Here is an 18,645-nt window from a genome sequence, read left to right on the forward strand (position 1 = left end):
TGATGACAGCCAAATGCAATTGCAGAACACCAGCTACTGTTTTCGATTAGATTCCATCAGCCCTATGGGACAGTCCCTCTACAGTTTTTTTTCCATCACTTGTTTTGTATTTAAGAGTGAAGAAGATCTTGCCTTTATGTAGCCCCATATCACATCCACAGGGCCTCCCAGATTCCTTCAGATTCAACTAATGCTATTGACAGTAATGGAGTAAACCGATCCCCACAACACTGTGGGTGTGCTTGTGTCACATGGACTGCGACAGTTCAAGAACATGCTGATGATCACTATCTAAAGGGCAATTAGGAATTATGAACATTTTATTCACTCCACCTGATATTCAGTCTTATGAATAGCCTTAGATGGAAATTTGGTCTGTCAGTCTTTGGTACAGTTTGTTTACCCAAAATATAGGAAAGTTGGAAAAGTTCCGTAGCTTTAATCAAATGTCTAGTCGGCACTTTGTCAGTGAAATTTTTGCCCCATGAAAGAATTAAGAAAAACTCGGATGATGTCCAATTAGTGTGCATCTTCTCAAACCACAATGAACTGAGCAGCAAGTTAACCTGCCTTTGATTGAAGGGGGTTATGTTGTGTCAGAACCATGTGTAGCTTCTCTCTCATGTCAGCATGAACAAGTTGGAACACTTCGTCAGAAAGACACCATCTTTGTCCAACTGTGCCAATGTGATTACCCTGAACCAGGTATTGACCCAACGGATTAAGGCATAGGTCTCCATCGTTCGCTGCAAATACTCCCCAGTATCAGCATCAACTTTAATCAAAAGGGATGGAAAATCTGCAACTCTGTCCCCAGAAAACCATTAATGCTGAGACTCAACTGAAGAATGAAAGACTTGAAAGATTAACAGATATTTGTTAGGTGGAGGCATTCAGTGACAGGAAATGAAAACAGCAGTTGGAGTGAAGCCATAGATCAGCCTTAGCCTAGTTGAATATAAGAATAGGCTGGAGTGTCTGAATGGCTTTTTCCTGTTCCTATGTTTAATTCCATGTTATACCCTGTGATGTTAACAGCCTTAAAGTCAGAACTGTTCACCATGTCTTTATGGTAAGAATGATTTACATTGTTTTATCTCACAAAGCAAAATGGAAATTTTGTGATACTCTGCCATTGGGATGAGGCAACTGGATTTCTTTATAGGGCTGTTACACAGATACTGTTCTCACATAACCCAAACTGCTGAACTAATGATATAAAAATGCCTCAGTTTAAAATTGCCCCTCTGTCTGCCCCAGGTGTGGCTTCACCATCCATCCATCGCAAAACATTTCTGAGGGATCTTTTTGCCATTGTACTCTTTTCTACTCTGCACTAAATCCTGCTCTCCTACTACCCCAGTGCACTCTGACTTGCATTGGCTCTGGCTCTAGCTCACCAGCACCATCCTCATGCTCAGATCCCTCCCTATGGACTTGTGCCCTCCCTACTTCTGTATCCACCAGCAGCCCCACAGCTTACCAAGATCAGTACGGTTTCCCCTTGGTTTCTCATATTGCCAACACCCTTAGCACACAAAAGGTGACCATACCATGAGCCATCTAAGCTCTGATCTCTGAACATTACTGCCTAAACCTCAGTCTATCTTTTGCGATACTCCTTCAGAAATATACCTTTGAAGTCTTCAGTCACCCATCATAATGATCAGGTTAATAAAGTGTGAAGCTGGATGAACACAGCAGGCCAAGCAGCATCTCAGGGGCACAAAAGCTGACGTTTCGGGCCAAGACCCTTCATCAGAGCTCTCTTTATTATCTTGGATTCTCCAGCATCTGCAGTTCCCATTATCCCTCGTAATTATCAACTCAGTTTCATTCATAAACTTCGGTAGAAATTTGGTCTGTCAGCCCTTGGGACAGTCTGTTTACCCAAAGTGTAGGAAATTTGGAAAAGTTCCGCGGATGTAATTAAATATCTAACCTGGACAGGAATCTTTCCAAAAAAAATTCATTAACAAGCAGCAACTTCTTAAAATGACTAAACTTTATTGACCTTTTCTAACATGGGTACGAGCTCTGACCAAAGGGTATACAGGATCATGTGTTTTGAAGTTCACTCAGTCACATGTCTTCTCCCAAAAGCTTGTGAAATGAAAGTTGTTGGGAGGTGAGCGATGCATTTAAGTGCAAGCGCTGCTCAAATATTCCTGGTCTCTCGCCAGCAAGCTTGTGCCAGTTTGCTGAAACCAGTGTTGTGGCTAACATTGTTTCACATTGTTGAAGTGGCTTGCAAGAAGTTGCTTCCTTATCTCCAAACCACTCCTGGACAAGACCAATTTTAAAAATTCAGAACGTTCTGTAAAGGGCTAAAACTTTAGTGCCTCACTGGGTTTGGTTATCTGAGGAAGATTTTGGGTTATATTTGGAGAAGGTTGAGGAGTGATCTCTTGGGTTGTTAAATGAATTTGAACAGGCGGCGCAGACTAATTAAAATCTCCAGTGAGGGTATCGAGCAAAAGGGCTATTATTTCAAAAATTAGAGCCAAAGCATGGAGGAGGGAAATCAGGAAACATTTATTCCACAACACAATCAAAACTTCTGTCTCACTCTCTCCATGTGTCGGTGCCCGCTCTGTCCCTCTGTCTCTTTGTGTGTCCATGTGCCTATACACCTGTGTGTCTTTCCCTTCTCCCTCTCTGTCTGTCTTCCTCACTCTCTGTCCCTCTCTCTGCGACTGTCTGTCTCATGCCCTAGGTATCTGTTACCCTCCCCCACCTCCTTTCTGTCTGTCCTTCCACCTGCAACAAAATAAGGGTTTTTGATATTCAGATCAAACAATCATTGATCATTGTTATTTGAGGAAGATAAAGTTAAGGCAGACAAATTTGAGACCCCAGTCGGCACTGATGTAATTGAAAGATACCATAGGCTGGAGATGGAAAGGCCTCAGTAATGATCTTTAAGACCAGAACTTGAGCCTAGGATCTTCCTGATCTCTATGTCCCTGAAGAGATCAACAGAGCCAGGACACAGGGCCAAGGAGCAGAGTATCAATAATACTTGCACCACTCTCCTTTATAAGGTGACCAAAGAAGATTGGAATCAGGATAATTGTTCAGGGATGTTCAAGCTAACATTTATTGCTGATCCCTAATTGTCCTTGAACTAACTTTTTGGTTTGACCACTTCAAAGGGCATTTTAGAGTCAACCGCATTGTTGTGGGTCTGGAGTCACATGTAGGCCAGACCGGGTAAGGACAACATCCTTTGTTCCCTAAAGGACATTAGTGACCCAGGTATTTACTGACAATTGATGTTAGTTTCTTGGCCACCAGTCAGACATTTGGTTAAAAACTGCAGATCATATTTCTGACTGGAGCACCTCTTGATTATCTGTGATTTCACATGTTCAGTGGAGAATAAAATCTGAAGTAATGGCCTTTCATTTTTTTCCCCCTTGATGACAGTGGTCTGATGTTGCTGCTGAGAGTTAAGTTAGCTGTGTGGAAACACCAACGAGAAGACAGCACCATCCCGAAGATCTTTCAAGATACAGTGCAGAGACATCCAGATAAGGTGGCCCTCATTTATGAAGGGGTTGACGAAAAGTGGACTTTCAGGGATCTTGATGAGTATTCCAATGCCGTGGGCAACTTTCTGCGGGAGCAGGGCTATGGTCCAGGTGATGTCATTGCGTTGTTCATGGAGAGCAGGCCGGAGTTTGTCGGTCTGTGGCTCGGCATGGCTAAAGTCGGAGTGGAGGGCGCACTGCTTAACTTCAATCTCCGCCTCGATGCACTCACTCACTGCCTGTCTGTGTCGGGGGCCAAAGCCATTATCTTTGGTGCAGAGATGAGTGATGGTGAGTCAGCAGTATGCAGCTTAAAAAAAAAAACCAGAACCTGCATTTTCTCACACACTCCTACTTTTGGTCTGTGCATTCATTCGATCCACAGCACTCCTTTTAACAAGATGTTATGCCGCCAACTTGTGCACAGCAGGCTGGAAAGACCAAAATGTTGAGTCCCTCACCATAAATACAGCTTTGCTGTCAGTGCAGCACTCTCTCGGCTGGAGTGATGGCCTCGATACTGGACCTCTGTTTCTCTGGAGTGGTAACTATTTCCACCTCCCTGCCAGAGATCTCAATCGAGGGCCTGCCACTCATACTTATGAACCCTTGATCCAAAATATGGATTTTGGATGAAAGTGGATCAGTGAAAGTGATAAAAGTGATCAGTGAAAGTCCTGCTCTGAGCTTCCAGCTATACCTTGGAAAATAACCGAGTCTTTATCATCCGATCTCTTAGCTGTGTGTGCTGTTGTAAGGCACCTGTTTCCTTAATTAATTGCCTATAAGAGTGGTGGAAGCAAAATGGATATCTTTCAAAAGGAATTGAAGAAATACTTCAAAAGAAAACAATTAGGGCTGGTGGGGAAGAGCGGGGATGCGGGGCTCATTGTGTTGGCACAAAAGGCTATATGACCTTATTTGTGTGTTTGTATCACTCTGTCATATACAAGAGTTTGGTGGGAAGTGAAAGCCTTATAGACAACATGGGCAGAGGTTTCCAACATCATGTTTTATTAGAAATAAGATCTCTGACGATGTCAAGTGAAATGTCTGCTTGGGGTTGTTCTTTCAGCCCACAACTTTCCAATTGCTGAAAGATTGGTGAAAAGGGTTCAAAAGTCTCATGCCAAAAAGAAAATGGGCTAGTTCTTATCAAGAACCTGCGCATGTAGAATGGGCCCTGCTTTGCTAAATCCTGGCCCATGTCCATGAGGTTAATCTTGAGTTATGAGACTTCTTCTCAGTTAACACTCTTTCTGTGCTGCATCCACATTTCACTTTTTTGAAAACCTCAGATTTGGCTGGTCACAGAATGTCCCAGTGTTAGTTGTGAGGCATGAATGCAGTAAACCCACCATTACTGCCGCAGGGTATAAGCACTGTCGGTGCTTCAGGCTGCACCTGATTGGTTTATGTCTTTGTTTCTATTCCAGCCCTGCTAGAAGTGAATGGGATCCTAGGGAAAAAGGTTCGGAGATTCTGCAGTGGAAGCTGGGATCCAAGCAAAGTTGCAGCTGGCACGGAGCACCTCGATCCACTGCTCAGTGCAGCTTCCAAATACCCACCGTCTGCTCCATCTGAAATTGGCTTCATGGGTAATGACTACTTTAATGCAACATTATTTCTCAAACATAAATACTGATATATGTGGATATTTGGGTACGTTGCCCCATTTAGGTAGTATTCTGACACATTTGGTCTAATTACATCCGCCTGACTGCCAATGTTGAAAGTTTGCTGCTTTAGTGTCTCTCTTTACTGGCTCCTTTTATCCTCCACAGTTGAGGGCCACTGGCAACTCTCTTGCACGTATTGTAAATTCAGCAGGGCGTACCTCAAGCATATGCCTCTTTCTAAAACCTAAACTGTGAATATTGCATTCTGCTTTGAAAGGGTCCGTCACCAGACCTTACATCCAGTGTGGATGCTAAAGCATTACTTTCCACCTTCTCCTGATGTTCTGACTAATCAAGACCTGCACATTTATGGCATTTCTCACTGAGTGTGTGGCGATGGAGGCACACTGGTAATGTCACTGGGCTCGTAATCCACAACCCCAGGCTGATGCCTTTGGACAAAAGGTCGAATCCCACCATGACAGATAGTGAAATTTGAATTAACAGCTGGCCTAATGGTGACCATGTAACCATTGTTGATAGTTCAGAAAGCCTATCTGATTCACAAATGTACTGAAGGAAATCTGCTGTCCTTATCTGGTCTGACATACGTGTGATCTCAGATCCACAGCAATGGGGTTTTGATTGTTAGCCACCCTGTGGGCAGTTGGAGAAGAGCCATAAATGCTGGCCTAGCCCATGAACAAATGAAAAAAGATTTGTTTTTCTGTCTCATGAGTTCTTTGGTGCTCTTTAACTGAACCTGCACCTTCTTCTTAAGTGCACTAACTTGCACGAACTACCAAAAACCAGGCAGAACTCTTTAAAAATATCTGGACTGTACAAAATCTGAGTTCATTTCTTTAATAAATTCTGTTTTCAACACCAATCTCTCTGGTTAAGAAAGGATGCAGTCTTAATATTTTGCAGAAAAAAGGGGTTTTATTTACATAATCTCATAGATCCTTGCAATGTAGTACTTTGTAACCCATTGCTGACCCTGATATTCTTTAAAAGAAATCATTGTGCTAAAATCCATTTGTGAATTAGACCTGTGCATGCTATTTTTAACCCAATGGCCTCAGCAACGTTATGTTACAATGCCAACATGGTGTTTGTGGCAAAAACCGAAACCCATATGGTAAGCCTGATGGAAAACCACCCTAACTGTACATTTAGGACTATAGGTTAGAAATAGTATGGCATTACTAAATCCTGTCTAGCTACTACCACAATCTCAGTTAAATGTTCACAATATCTTCTGCACTGAGGGGTGCTACGCATATTCAGTTCTGAGGACAGGTCACTCAACCCGAAACGTTGACTCTAATTTCACTCCACAGATGCTGTCAGACCTGCTGAGCTTTTCCAGCAGTTTTTATTTTCATTTATGCAACTTATTCTCTGAAGCCAGATTCTCTGAAGCCAGATTCCCTGTTGGTGTGATGTATGTTATGTTTTTCCTGTGTTTACTTGTTGGAATACATTACATTATGGTAATAACAGGCCACACAATCGGTTTCTTAGTTTTTAGCTGCTCTCTAAAATGCTCCTTATACCACAACCTTACAGTGAGCTCAGCAAAAAAAAGGGAGTTGCGGGTCAAGATTATGAACTCAGTTTTAAAAGATTTTATTTGGATAAGTTCCGAGGAAGGGTCACCGGACCTGAAACATCAATTCTGATTTTTTTTCTTCATAGATGCTGCCTGACCTGCTGAGCTTTTCCAGCAATTTCTGCTTTTGTTCTTTATTTGGGTAAGATGGGTTTAATACTTTTACGGTTTTCCATTTATCCAAAACTAAAATATTACACTCCATTGATGGATCTTTCAATAACTTTTCGTAATGTATCGTTGCAGAAGTGGCCAATAAAATTTCAGGCCATATTAAACTGTGAAGTGTGGAAGCTTGTCCTTTGAGGTTCCGTACCAGTGGTCAGTGCATTAATGGCATCCGGTTGCCATTCAGCAGATTCATATGGTAATTGGCCAGCTAAGAAGACAATGTTTCAATTCTTACAAAGCTGCAGCACTGATCACAGAGCTGAATAGCATTTACATGTGTGTATGTATGCAAGTAACTGTGCTTCTTCTGAATGTTCGTCTGTTTGTATGTGAGAGAGGCTTATGTACCACTGTTGTTGTGGTTCTGGCTGGCACTGTACACCAATTATAACTTGTGCAGAAATGATGTTTTCAATGACAGTACATTTTGCAACAGCGTGTGTGTTTTCATGCAGGAAACTACCTAACTGCGCCCACAGTGGCCTGTATTATAGGGTACCCTCAGCAATGACATTCCACTCCCGCACATTCCAGATGTCCAAGTTCTTTAAGGACCGCAACTTTCCCCCACGGTGATCGAGAACGCCCTTGACCGCGTCTCCCGCATTTCCCGCGACACATCCCTCACACCCCGCCCCCGCCACAACCGCCCCAAGAGGATCCCCCTCGTTCTCACACACCACCCTACCAACCTCCGGATACAACGCATTATCCTCCGACACTTCCGCCATTTACAATCCGACCCCACCACCCAAGACATTTTTCCATCCCCTCCCCTGTCTGCTTTCCGGAGAGACCACTCTCTCCGTGACTCCCTTGTTCGCTCCACACTGCCCTCCAACCCCACCACACCCGGCACCTTCCCCTGCAACCGCAGGAAATGCTACACTTGTCCCCACACCTCCTCCCTCACCCCCATCCCAGGCCCCAAGATGACATTCCACATCAAGCAGAGGTTCACCTGCACATCTGCCACTGTGGTATACTGCATCCACTGTACCCGGTGTGGCTTCCTCTACATTGGGGAAACCAAGCGGAGGCTTGGGGACCGCTTTGCAGAACACCTCCGCTCAGTTCGCAAAAAACAACTGCACCTCCCAGTCACAAACCATTTCCACTCCCCCTCCCATTCTCTTGATGACATGTCCATCATGGGCCTCCTGCACTGCCACAATGATGCCACCCGAAGGTTGCAGGAACAGCAACTCATATTCCGCCTGGGAACCCTGCAGCCATATGGTATCAATGTGGACATCACCAGTTTCAAAATCTCCCCTTCCCCTACTGCATCCCTCAACCAGCCCAGTTCGTCCCCTCCCCCCACTGCACCACACAACCAGCCCAGCTCTTCCCCCCCCACCCACTGCATCCCAAAACCAGTCCAACCTGTCTCTGCCTCCCTAACCGGTTCTTCCTCTCACCCATCCCTTCCTCCCACCCCAAGCCGCACCCCCCGCTACCTACTAACCTCATCCCACCTCCTTGACCTGTCCGTCTTCCCTGGACTGAACTATCCCCTCCCTACCTCCCCACCTACACTCTCTCCACCTATCTTCTTTACTCTCCATCTTCGGTCCGCCTCCCCCTCTCTCCCTATTCATTCCAGTTCCCTCCCCCCATCCCCCTCTCTGATGAAGGGTCTAGGCCCGAAACGTCAGCTTTTGTGCTCCTGAGATGCTGCTTGGCCTGCTGTGTTCATCCAGCCTCACATTTTATTACCTAACTTTTCTAATCCTGTTTCCCAGCACTTGGCCCATAGCCTTCTATGCCTTGGCATTGCACGCGCACCTCTAAATACTACTTCAATGTGATGAGAGTTTCTGCCTCTCCCACCCTCACAGGCGGTGAGTTCCAGATTCCCACCACCCTCTAGATGAAACATTTTTACTCACATCCTCTCCAAACATTCTGTCCCTTACCTTAAATCTATGCTTCCTTGTCATTGGTCCTTCCACAAAGGGGAAAAAATTTCTTCCTGTCTGTGCCTCTCATGATTTTACACATCACAATCATGTACCCCCCTCAGTCTCCTCTGCTCGAAGGAAAACAGCCCCAGTTTATCGAATCTCTCTTCATAACAGAAACTCTCCAACCCAGGCATCACCCTTGCAAATATTCTGTGCACCCTCTCTAGTGCTACCACATCCTTCTTATAATCCTCTAGTTGCGGCCTAACTAGCGTTTATACAGTTCCAGCATCACCTCCCTCTCTTAAACTCTGTGTCCCAACTGTAAAGGCAAGTGTACCATCTGCTTCCTTAACCACTTTACCCATCTAGTTCTGATACCTGTGGGGACTAATGGACATGCATATCAAAGTTTCTTTGCTTCCAACAGTCCTGCCATTCATCGTGTATTCTCTTACTGTAAAAGTACACCTAGTATTAGAGAGGACGTAAAAGACGTGCATGTTTTAGTAGCCCAGTGATTATGGGCTGGTCTAGTAGCCATGCATGTTGCAATCGGGTGAGAGGTGAATGAGCTCCCTCTTTTCGACCTCCCTGGTTGGTTGCAATAGTGATTCTGCAGACCATGTCATTTGTGGGAAACAAAACCAGAAGTTTGTGGGAAAGCTCAGCAGGCCTGGCAGTGTCTGTGAAGAGAAATCAGAGTTAATGTTTCAGGTCTCATGACACTTCCTCAGAAGGGTCATTTTTGAGTCTGGAATCGCTGTTTTCTTGCACTCTGATGGATAGTGTGACCTCAGCAATGCATTCTCCACACAATTTTGCAATAGCCCACAATTGAGCTATCCATAGCAGAGCAGCGATAGTGTATTGCATTACTTCCTGAATGCTTTCCCCATTAAAAACTGGCCAATAACATCCTCATTTATGTAAAATGACTTGTTCAATTTACTATGAACAATGGCGGAGAAGTTGATATGACAGAATTTAAGTCTCAAGTTGCGTTTGTCATGCTGCATTCAGTGTGGATTAGTTATGGACACAAGTCAAAATTTTAAAACTAGACTAAGCCAAATCTATGATTGTGTGATTGAAGCTTGCAGTCCGAAATGCCTAAACAAATTAAATGATTTCTCCTTCATTGTTAATTTTTAAGCGGCTAACTTAGATTCCCGACATTTGAGCAATGGTCTTGAAGTACTGTGCCAGGTTAAAAGCTAAATGCCTCAGCAGAACTGCAGACTACCTGCAGAGAAGAGTCTGAAATGGGCATCCTTTTTAATTGAGCTTCTGAATTAATCCAAAATATGCAATCTTTCTTGCAGATGTCAGGAAATTGCCCTGTGCAATTTTTTTTTCACTTGAACTAGTTGTTCAGCAGAATGTGTACTATTCGAGCCTTCTCACTCTCTGAATGTATTTTCTGTGCATGCATCACATTCATAAGCACCCAACTCAAACAAGCAAAAATGACAGACACCAGCAATGAGTTCAACCTTTCACCTACTGCGTATTGCTGGGCAATTTGTAACCCTTGTCCCACTTGAGGAAAAATTTAAAGCTGAGTCATAAAGTTGTCACTGCAACACAAAAGGATTCTTGGACTAAGTCTCACCCTCCCTTCCACTCCCTCTACCCACCCTAACCTGGACTTCTGAAAAGCATCATGAGAATTTATTTGCACAGAAATTCAGTGAGCAATACCTGGCCTACTTGTTTTGTTTTTAAGAATCGTCAGCTTTATCAAGATGGTCCTTAGTTAATGGGATGCCTGTGACATTTGAAGGATAATCACATTCAGTTTTCTGTGTTAGTAATTGTAAAATCATGGACATTTAACCTGTTGGCGGTGTACTTTGAAAAAGCTTTATGATTCATCGCTGCTATGGGAACAATGTTGTGAAACTTGTGAAAGGGTTCAGCAAAGATTTACAAAGATGTTGCCGGGGGAGGGTTTGAGCTGTTGGGAGAGACTGGATAGGTGGGGCTATTTTCCCTGGAGTGCCAGAGCCTGAAGGGTGACCTTAACAGGTTTATAAAATTATGCGGGGCATGGATAGGGTAAATAGGCAAGGTCTTTTCCTAAGAACGGGGCAATCCAGAACTAGAGGGCGTAGGTTTAGGGTGAGATGGGAAAGTGACCTTAGGGACAACTTTTTCACGCAGAGTGTGGTGCATGTATGGAATGAGCTGCCAGAGGAAGTGGTGGAGGCTGGTACGTTTAAAAGGCATCTGGATGGATACATGAATAGGAAGGGTTTAAGAGGGCTATAGGCCAAACACTGGCAAATGGCATTAGATTAATTTAGGATATCTGGTCGCATGGACGAGTTGGACCGAAGGGTCTGTTTCTGTACCGTACAGCTCTATGACTCCCCCATTCGTAGCTAGGAATTTTTGTGCCTTTCAAATATGTATCCACTTGCCTTTGTGAAGGTTGCAAGCACACATGCTTCCACTGTCATTGAAGGCAGTGCATCCCAGCAGTGGCCTTCTGCTCCAGTAGCCACCCCCAAGCCCTAAAGATGCAATGTTTCTGACACAGCATACAAAAGGTGGATCATGCTTCCACCTCCGCAGCAGAGCAGGTTGCAGTGGCAGGGTAGCACATTCCTCTACTTGGATTGACATTTCCGCTGTAAAAACATGCATAATATACACACTTCTAGCATGAGTGGCCATAGTTCTAGGATAAGGAGTAGCAGATTTAAAGCAGATTAGAAGTTACTTCTCTCAAAAGGGTCATGAATCTGTTGAATTTACTCACCCAGAGCATGATTGATGCTGGGACATTGAATAAATTTGAGAAGGTGGCAGAAAGTTTTTTGATTCGTGACAGATTGAGGATTATGGGGTGCAGACAGCAAAGTGGAGTTGAGGCTAAGACGTGAACAGCCATGATAATTTCAAATGGCAGAATAGGTTTGAAGGGCTGAATTGTTTACTCTTGCTCCTAGTTATTATATTTCCCAGCTGCAGTTAACTGCTTAGAAGGCAGAAAGCAAAACAAGTGAAAATTAGACCTTTATCTCCTATCATGTAGCACTTCTACCAGGTGAAGGAGAATTATTATTAGTAAGCTTTCCCCATAGTTTATGGCACAATTCCAAGTCTGTCAAGATGTTCTTTCAGTGCCTGGCTGACCAAATCCATCAAAAATGAGATTAATGATCATCTCAGTTTCCTAATGCTTTTTGAATCTAGCTGCTGTGTTTATGCGCGCACAGTAAATATGCTTCATAATATAAGTATTTGCACTACTGAAGGGAGTTTCTCTAGTTGTAAATGCTGCAAATCTTGCTACTTACATGAGGCCCCTGTCATTTCCCCTCTCTGTACCACAGAAAGGAGAACTGAACAGGAATTAATGTTCTCCCACTCTCTCCTTTTCCTCCTCCCACCCTCTGGTACTTGAGACATTTCATTCCTTCTGCTCTGGATTTTTATTCTGGTAGTGAAGCCTTTTAGCCTTTTTAAAAATAAATGTTTCTTAAAATGAAACTGCATTTCTTGAACATTGCAGCTTCAATGTTTGGATTGTGTTTTTTGCAGATGAATCTGATATAAAAATGATTATTTTGGGTCTCTTGTGCCCTGTCAAATTGTTGATTTTTATTTAATTAAGAGAAAGCCATACCAGAGACTGTATATTTTTGAATACATTTAATTCATTTTAGTTCATGTCACTAAGTTGTTGCCTTTTGTTTGATGAGTGTACAATGGCCATTTGTACAAAGTATAGTCACAGTGAGCCGCCTGTAACAGTTTCAGTGAGAACCACTATCTTCAAGATTGAACTGAGCTGGCTGGGGCAGTATATAAAGGTGACTCACTCATGCCATGATCATCAAACTGAGCCAGTGCTAATATGTCAAGGCAAACTTGGGAAATTTTCTGATGTCGTTTATCGTATGCCAGATGTCAGATGCTTTAAAAATAATCACACATCTGAAATTACAACTGGATTTTTACTGGCAGGTTGGTTTCTTTCGAATGTGTTCTTTTCTTACTGACCTTTTGCATCATTTTGATTCCCAAATGTCATGTTGTCACGTGAAGAAAGCAACAAGTCAAAACTCAAACAGAAATACAGTGCAGGGGAGGCAATGGCCTAGTGGTATTATCGCTGAACAGTTTTTCCAGGTAATGTTCTGGGGACCCGGGTTCAAATTCCGTAGGTGGGAGAATTTGAATCCAATAAAAATCTGGAATTAAGAATTTAATGATGACCACTGTCAATTGTTGGAACAGCCAACTCATCTGATTCGCTAATGTTCTTTAGGGAACGAAACTGCCATCCTTGATAATAAAATGTGAGGCTGGATGAACACAGCAGGCCAAGCAGCATCTCAGGAGCACAAAAGCTGACGTTTCGGGCCTGGACCCTTCATCAGAGAGGGGGATGGGGAGAGAGAACTGGAATAAATAGGGAGAGAGGGGGAGGCGGACCGAAGATGGAGAGAAAAGAAGATAGGTGGAGAGAGTATAGGTGGGGAGGTAAGGAGGGGATAGGTCAGTCCCGGGAAGACGGACAGGTCAAGGAGGTGGGATGAGGTTAGTAGGTAGATGAGGGTGCGGCTTGGGGTGGGAGGAAGGGATGGGTGAGAGGAAGAACCGGTTAGGGAGGCAGAGACAGGTTGGACTGGTTTTGGGATGCAGTGGGTGGGGGGGAAGAGCCGGGCTGGTTGTGTGGTGCAGTGGGGGGAGGGGACGAACTGGGCTGGTTGAGGGATGCAGTAGGGGAAGGGGAGATTTTGAAACTGGTGAAGTCCACATTGATACCATTAGGCTGCAGGGTTCCCAGGCGGAATATGAGTTGCTGTTCCTGCAACCTTCGGGTGGCATCATTGTGGCAGTGCAGGAGACCCATGATGGACATGTCATCTAGAGAATGGGAGGGGGAGTGGAAATGGTTTGCGACTGGGAGGTGCAGTTGTTCATTGCGAACCAAGCGGAGGTGTTCTGCAAAGCGGTCTCCAAGCCTCCGCTTGGTTTCCCCAATGTCCCCATGTGACTCCAGACCCACAGCAATGTGATTGACTCTCAACTGCTCCTTGGGCAATTAGGGATGAGCAATGAATACTGGCCCAGCCAGTGATGCTGTCACCCAGTTTAAAAACATTCCAGATCTAATCCAGGCAGGTGGTGAGTAAAGCGAATGAATGTGACTCCAAAATTAGGTGCTGGCATGTTTTGCTCCAGCTGTGAGCAGGATTTCTTTGAAATTCAAGAACCATTTGTTCCCTAATAGGTCAGAAACTGATTACAGTTTAGGGCTGGCACTGGTTTCCTTGAATCAGGAAGCCACTTGGCCCCTCATATGCAATCCTGGCTAGACTATACCCTGACGTCATTAACCACCTTTATTCTCTCGGTACCAAATTGCTCAATCCAAGTTTGGAAATCTTCAGTTGTCTCCCCAGCCTCAACAACCTTTTTTTTTGAGGGGGGGGTAAAGAGTTTCAAATGCCAACAATGTCCTAATGTCAAAGATGACTGATGTCATTTAGAGAAGGAAATCTGTCAACCTCACCTGGTCTGGCCTACATATGAGTCCAGGCCCACAGCAATGTGGGTGAATCTTAACTGCCCTCTAGGCAATTAGGGATGGGCCGTAAACACTGGCCTAGTCACCGAAGCCCTCATTCCGTAAGTGAATTTTAAAAAATTGAAACTTCAGTCGCTGAGCAAGTATTGAGATATTGGGAATATATGCCCGAGGATTGTAAGTGTTACTTAAGTTTTGTTTTATAAACGAATGCAAAGTTTAATGTGATGAATGGGGAAAAGCTGTTTCCTTTTTTCCGACAGTTGGTGCCCAGGAAGTAACAATTTAGAATTGTAGCCAAAAGATTAATGAATGCAATTAAACTTTCATTACACAAAGGTCTGTTGGAAATATGGGATTGACTTGCAGGGAGAGGTTGAGGCAGTGACCATGGTAATCTAAAAAGAGAAAATTAGCTAAATATTTGGAATGGAGGAGCATACAGGACTATTGAGAGTAGACAAAGCAGTGGGATTAGGTTTGGATTGGAGCAAAGAACTGGCCCAGAATTAGAATCAGACATTGCAGGCAGGCTGTACATTCCTAATTGCCCTTAAGGTGGCGGTGATCTACCTTTGGACCACTGCAGTGCATTCAGTCAATTCCATTCCGTTAATGTTTCAGTCATTCCAGTGCTGTAGTGACTGGATTAGATTTCCATCTTCAATAGCTAGTATATGTACAACTAGCTTTTCCTTTCCAGCCAGTTGTTTATAATTTACAGCCAATGAAGCAAGAAAGAGCTGGGTATGGCCTGGGCTCTTAATGGTTTGCTCAGTCCCCAGTCCCCTGACAAGCTGGTCTGCCACAGCAGGTAAAGTGGGCTGAAAATCGTATACCAAGACAGCCTGAGCTTTCAACAGCTGCCCTTACGACACACATTGTTCCTTAATTGCCAGTCCCAAGGGTGACTTGTCTGTCTCTTAGCCCTCTGTATTGCAGACCAGCCATGCATCCTAGGAGCAATGACAGTCCGTCTCCTCCCTTGTATATGAGATAAACACGTGAATAACACTGGCCAGTGGAGTGCTGTGACCGAGGAGTAATTCCTATTGTGGGACGCAGTGTGAGGGTTTGTACATTTGATGTGTAAATTGCTGCCAGTAGCTTTGTGTCTGATTGGCAGGGAATTTCTTCTTCTTTTCCTTTCTTGTAAGTAATACTGGCCAAATATGGTCAAGCATCACTAACTCATGGTATAGTATCCTTGTGACTATTTTTTAAACTTCTGTACTCTGCTGTTAACTCTGAAAACAAGAGAATATCAAGTGCAGCATTTAATGATATAACTCTATAGATGTGGAAATGTTATAGGCTTTGGCCAATTTCACTAATTCCTCAGCTCTGAAAGATCTGTTCCATCCTGTGCTGATATTGGATTGATCAGCCAGTGCTGGAATTGTCTGCATTCGCCTGTGTAATGGTGAAGAGCTGGGATCTATGAGGGAAAAAGGGGCAATTGTGTATCTTTTGTTTATCATTCCAATGCAGATACTGTAATTGTGACATTAGTGGAATTGTAGGGCAGTTGGAAGATGAGAAAGGAGATGCTGTGCAAACTTGCTATACCTGATTCCCCTCTCTTCCTTCGTCTTTACAGATCGCCTTTTTTACATCTACACATCTGGCACCACTGGTATGCCTAAAGCTGCCATTGTCGTACACAGCAGGTATGTACCAAGACCGAGGTCACTGGTTGTTTCAGCTCTGACATTTCAAAGGCTTTGTGCTGGCAGCTTTGACAGAGGAGCCAGAGGGGAGATGGGCAAAAGTTTTTTTTGGTGAATTACAATCAGAATGTGATACATGAGACGGCATTGGAAACAAAATCAACGGCAACTTTTAGAAGGGCATTGGATAAAAACTGAGCTGTGGGGGGGGGAAGTGAGACTAATTTGACAGCTCTTTCACAGCACGTGACAAAATGGCCCTTTTTTGTGCTGTATCATTTGGTGTGTCTCAACAATGGGAAAGTTGTTAATCACGAAGATGTTAGGTTGTACCTTTTGTATAGGTTTTTAGTACCCAGCAAGGTGAAGGGTAAACCCATGCAGCAGAACCTAGATTTGAATTTCTCACCTTGGTTAGCCACACTTAATGAGTTGATGTGCTTGCTCTGTGATATATAAAACCCTGTTTTTTGCCTCCATCCTACTCATCAGCGGGTATGCTTGCTTGTAGGTACTACAGGATGGCTGTGTTTGCTTATTATGGGTTCCGAATGCGGCATGATGATATTATTTATGACTGCCTACCCCTGTATCATTCAGCAGGTAAGGAGCCGGTTCTCGCTTGTATCAGGCTGCAGTGGACCTGCTGTCAGTTGAACAACTCATCCAAGAGATGGCACCTCCAACACTATATCACTGCTTCAGCACTGCACTGGCGTGTCTGTCCAAGTTATTGCTTACTTATTGGTTTGGGATTTAAGCTGAGGCAACCCTGCTAGCTCATGTTACTGAGTGATGTTGGAGACTAATGAATGGAAACTGTGAGCAGTCACCTGTGCCTTAAATTGTTCCATGTTTCTTCCAAAATTTCTCAGCTCGTAGGACAGACCAGAAGAATCTCCTGGACTCTGCCTCACATTGTTTCAGAATTCCTGCTTAGCATTTAGTTTTTGCATTATCTTCTTTGTCACTCAGTCCTGGAAGATTTTGAAATGCATTCACTAAGTTTATACCTGGCTATCGTTCATTACACTGAAGTGCTTAACTCTCCCAAATTATAACTTTGTGACAATCTACCTTGGAGTCTCCCTTCTTTCAGTGTGGAATATTATCATACAAGAATGATTCCTAACAATTCATTTAATGTTGTAACACGGATAGGTGCTATATTGCAGCTGTTAAAGCTCTTTCAGCCTGTGAACTCTTTGTTGGCCTGTTTAAGCCTTGTGAGTGCGAGTACATCTCACGTGCTCGGAATTCCGTCTGAAATCACTTGCGTTTGGGAGTACACATACCTCTAAATTCTACAAATTGGAATAAAAGCAGAAGTTAGGTGAAATCTTAAACTCTGTTCATCCAGAGTTTGGGTTTCTGCACAAACCTCTTGTGATGCCTATTTTTAATTAAAATTGCTATGACAGAGGCTTACTTAAAGAGTCAGCATGGAAATTATTTCCTTACAGTTGTTACCAACTGGAACAGTTGGCAAATCATGGGGCCTATATGAATGAACAATAACTTGCATTTACAAGATAACAAAGTGTGGAGCTGGATGAACACAGCAGGCCAAGCAGCATCTCAGGAGCACAAAAGCTGACGTCTCGGGCCTAGACCCTTCATCAGAGAGGGGGATGGGGTGAGGGAACTGGAATAAATAGGGAGAGGGGGGGATGCAGACTGAAGATGGAGAGAAAAGAAGATAGGTAGAGAGGAGAGTATAGGTGAGGAGGTAGGAAGGGGATAGGTCAGTCCAGGGAAGATGGACAGGTCAAGGAGGTGGGTTGAGGTGGTGGGTAGGAAATGGAGGTGCGGCTTGAGATGGGAGGAAGGGATGGGTGAGAGGAAGATCAGGTTAGGGAAGCAGAGACAGGCTGGGCTGGTTTTGGGATGCAGTGGGTGGAGGGGAAGATCTGGACTGGTTCTGGATGTGAGTTTGCTCGCTGAGCTGGAAGTTCAGGAGGAACAGCAGGAGGCCCGTGATGGACATGTCATCTGAGGAATGGGAGGGGGAGTTGAAATGGTTCGTGACTGGGAGGTGCAGTTGTTTGTTGCGAACTGAGCGGAGGTGTTCTGCAAAGCGGTCCCCAAGCCTCCGCTTGGTTTCCCCAATATAGAGGAAGCCACACCGGGTGCAATGGATACAATATACCACATTGGCAAATGTGCAGGTGAACATCTGCTTGATATGGAAGGTCATCTTGGGGCCTGGGACCAGCCCAGCCTGTCTCTGCCTCCCTAACCTGTTCTTTCTCTCACCCATTCCTTCCTCCCACCTCAAGCCGCACCTCCATTTCCTACCTACTAACCTCATCCCTCATCTCTTTTTAAAACCTTTCTCCTCTCACCTTAAAACTATGTCCAATCATCTTGACCTGTCCATCTTCTCTAGACTGACCTATCCCCTCCTTACCTCCCCACCTATACTCTCCTCTCCACCTATCTTCTTTTCTCTCCATCTTCGGTCTGCCTCCTTCTCTCTCCCTATTTATTCCAGCACCCTCTCCCCATCCCCTTCTCTGATGAAGGGTCAGGCCGGAAACGTCAGCTTTTGTGCTCCTGAGATGCTGCTTGGCCTGCTGTGT

At 44.3% G+C, this 18,645-nt stretch overlaps 1 protein-coding gene across 7 annotated transcripts in view; it reads left to right on the top strand.

Moving 5' to 3' along the window:
• Positions 1-18,645, top strand: part of LOC125447474 (long-chain fatty acid transport protein 1-like) — a 67,882-nt gene that overhangs the window by 28,893 nt on the left and 20,344 nt on the right. For all 7 annotated transcript variants that reach the window (XR_009442987.1, XM_048521849.2, XM_048521848.2 and 4 more), the window contains exons 3-6: positions 3,430-3,824; positions 4,970-5,131; positions 15,994-16,063; positions 16,575-16,666. Coding sequence is in view for 6 of the 7 variants with exons in the window: in XM_048521849.2 (XP_048377806.1) it covers positions 3,430-3,824; positions 4,970-5,131; positions 15,994-16,063; positions 16,575-16,666 (719 nt within the window). In the remaining variant the exon portion in view is untranslated. The remainder of the gene's footprint in view (positions 1-3,429; positions 3,825-4,969; positions 5,132-15,993; positions 16,064-16,574; positions 16,667-18,645) is intronic.

Source organism: Stegostoma tigrinum, chromosome 35 (assembly GCF_030684315.1).
Source record: "Stegostoma tigrinum isolate sSteTig4 chromosome 35, sSteTig4.hap1, whole genome shotgun sequence".
Lineage (NCBI taxonomy): Eukaryota > Metazoa > Chordata > Chondrichthyes > Orectolobiformes > Stegostomatidae > Stegostoma > Stegostoma tigrinum.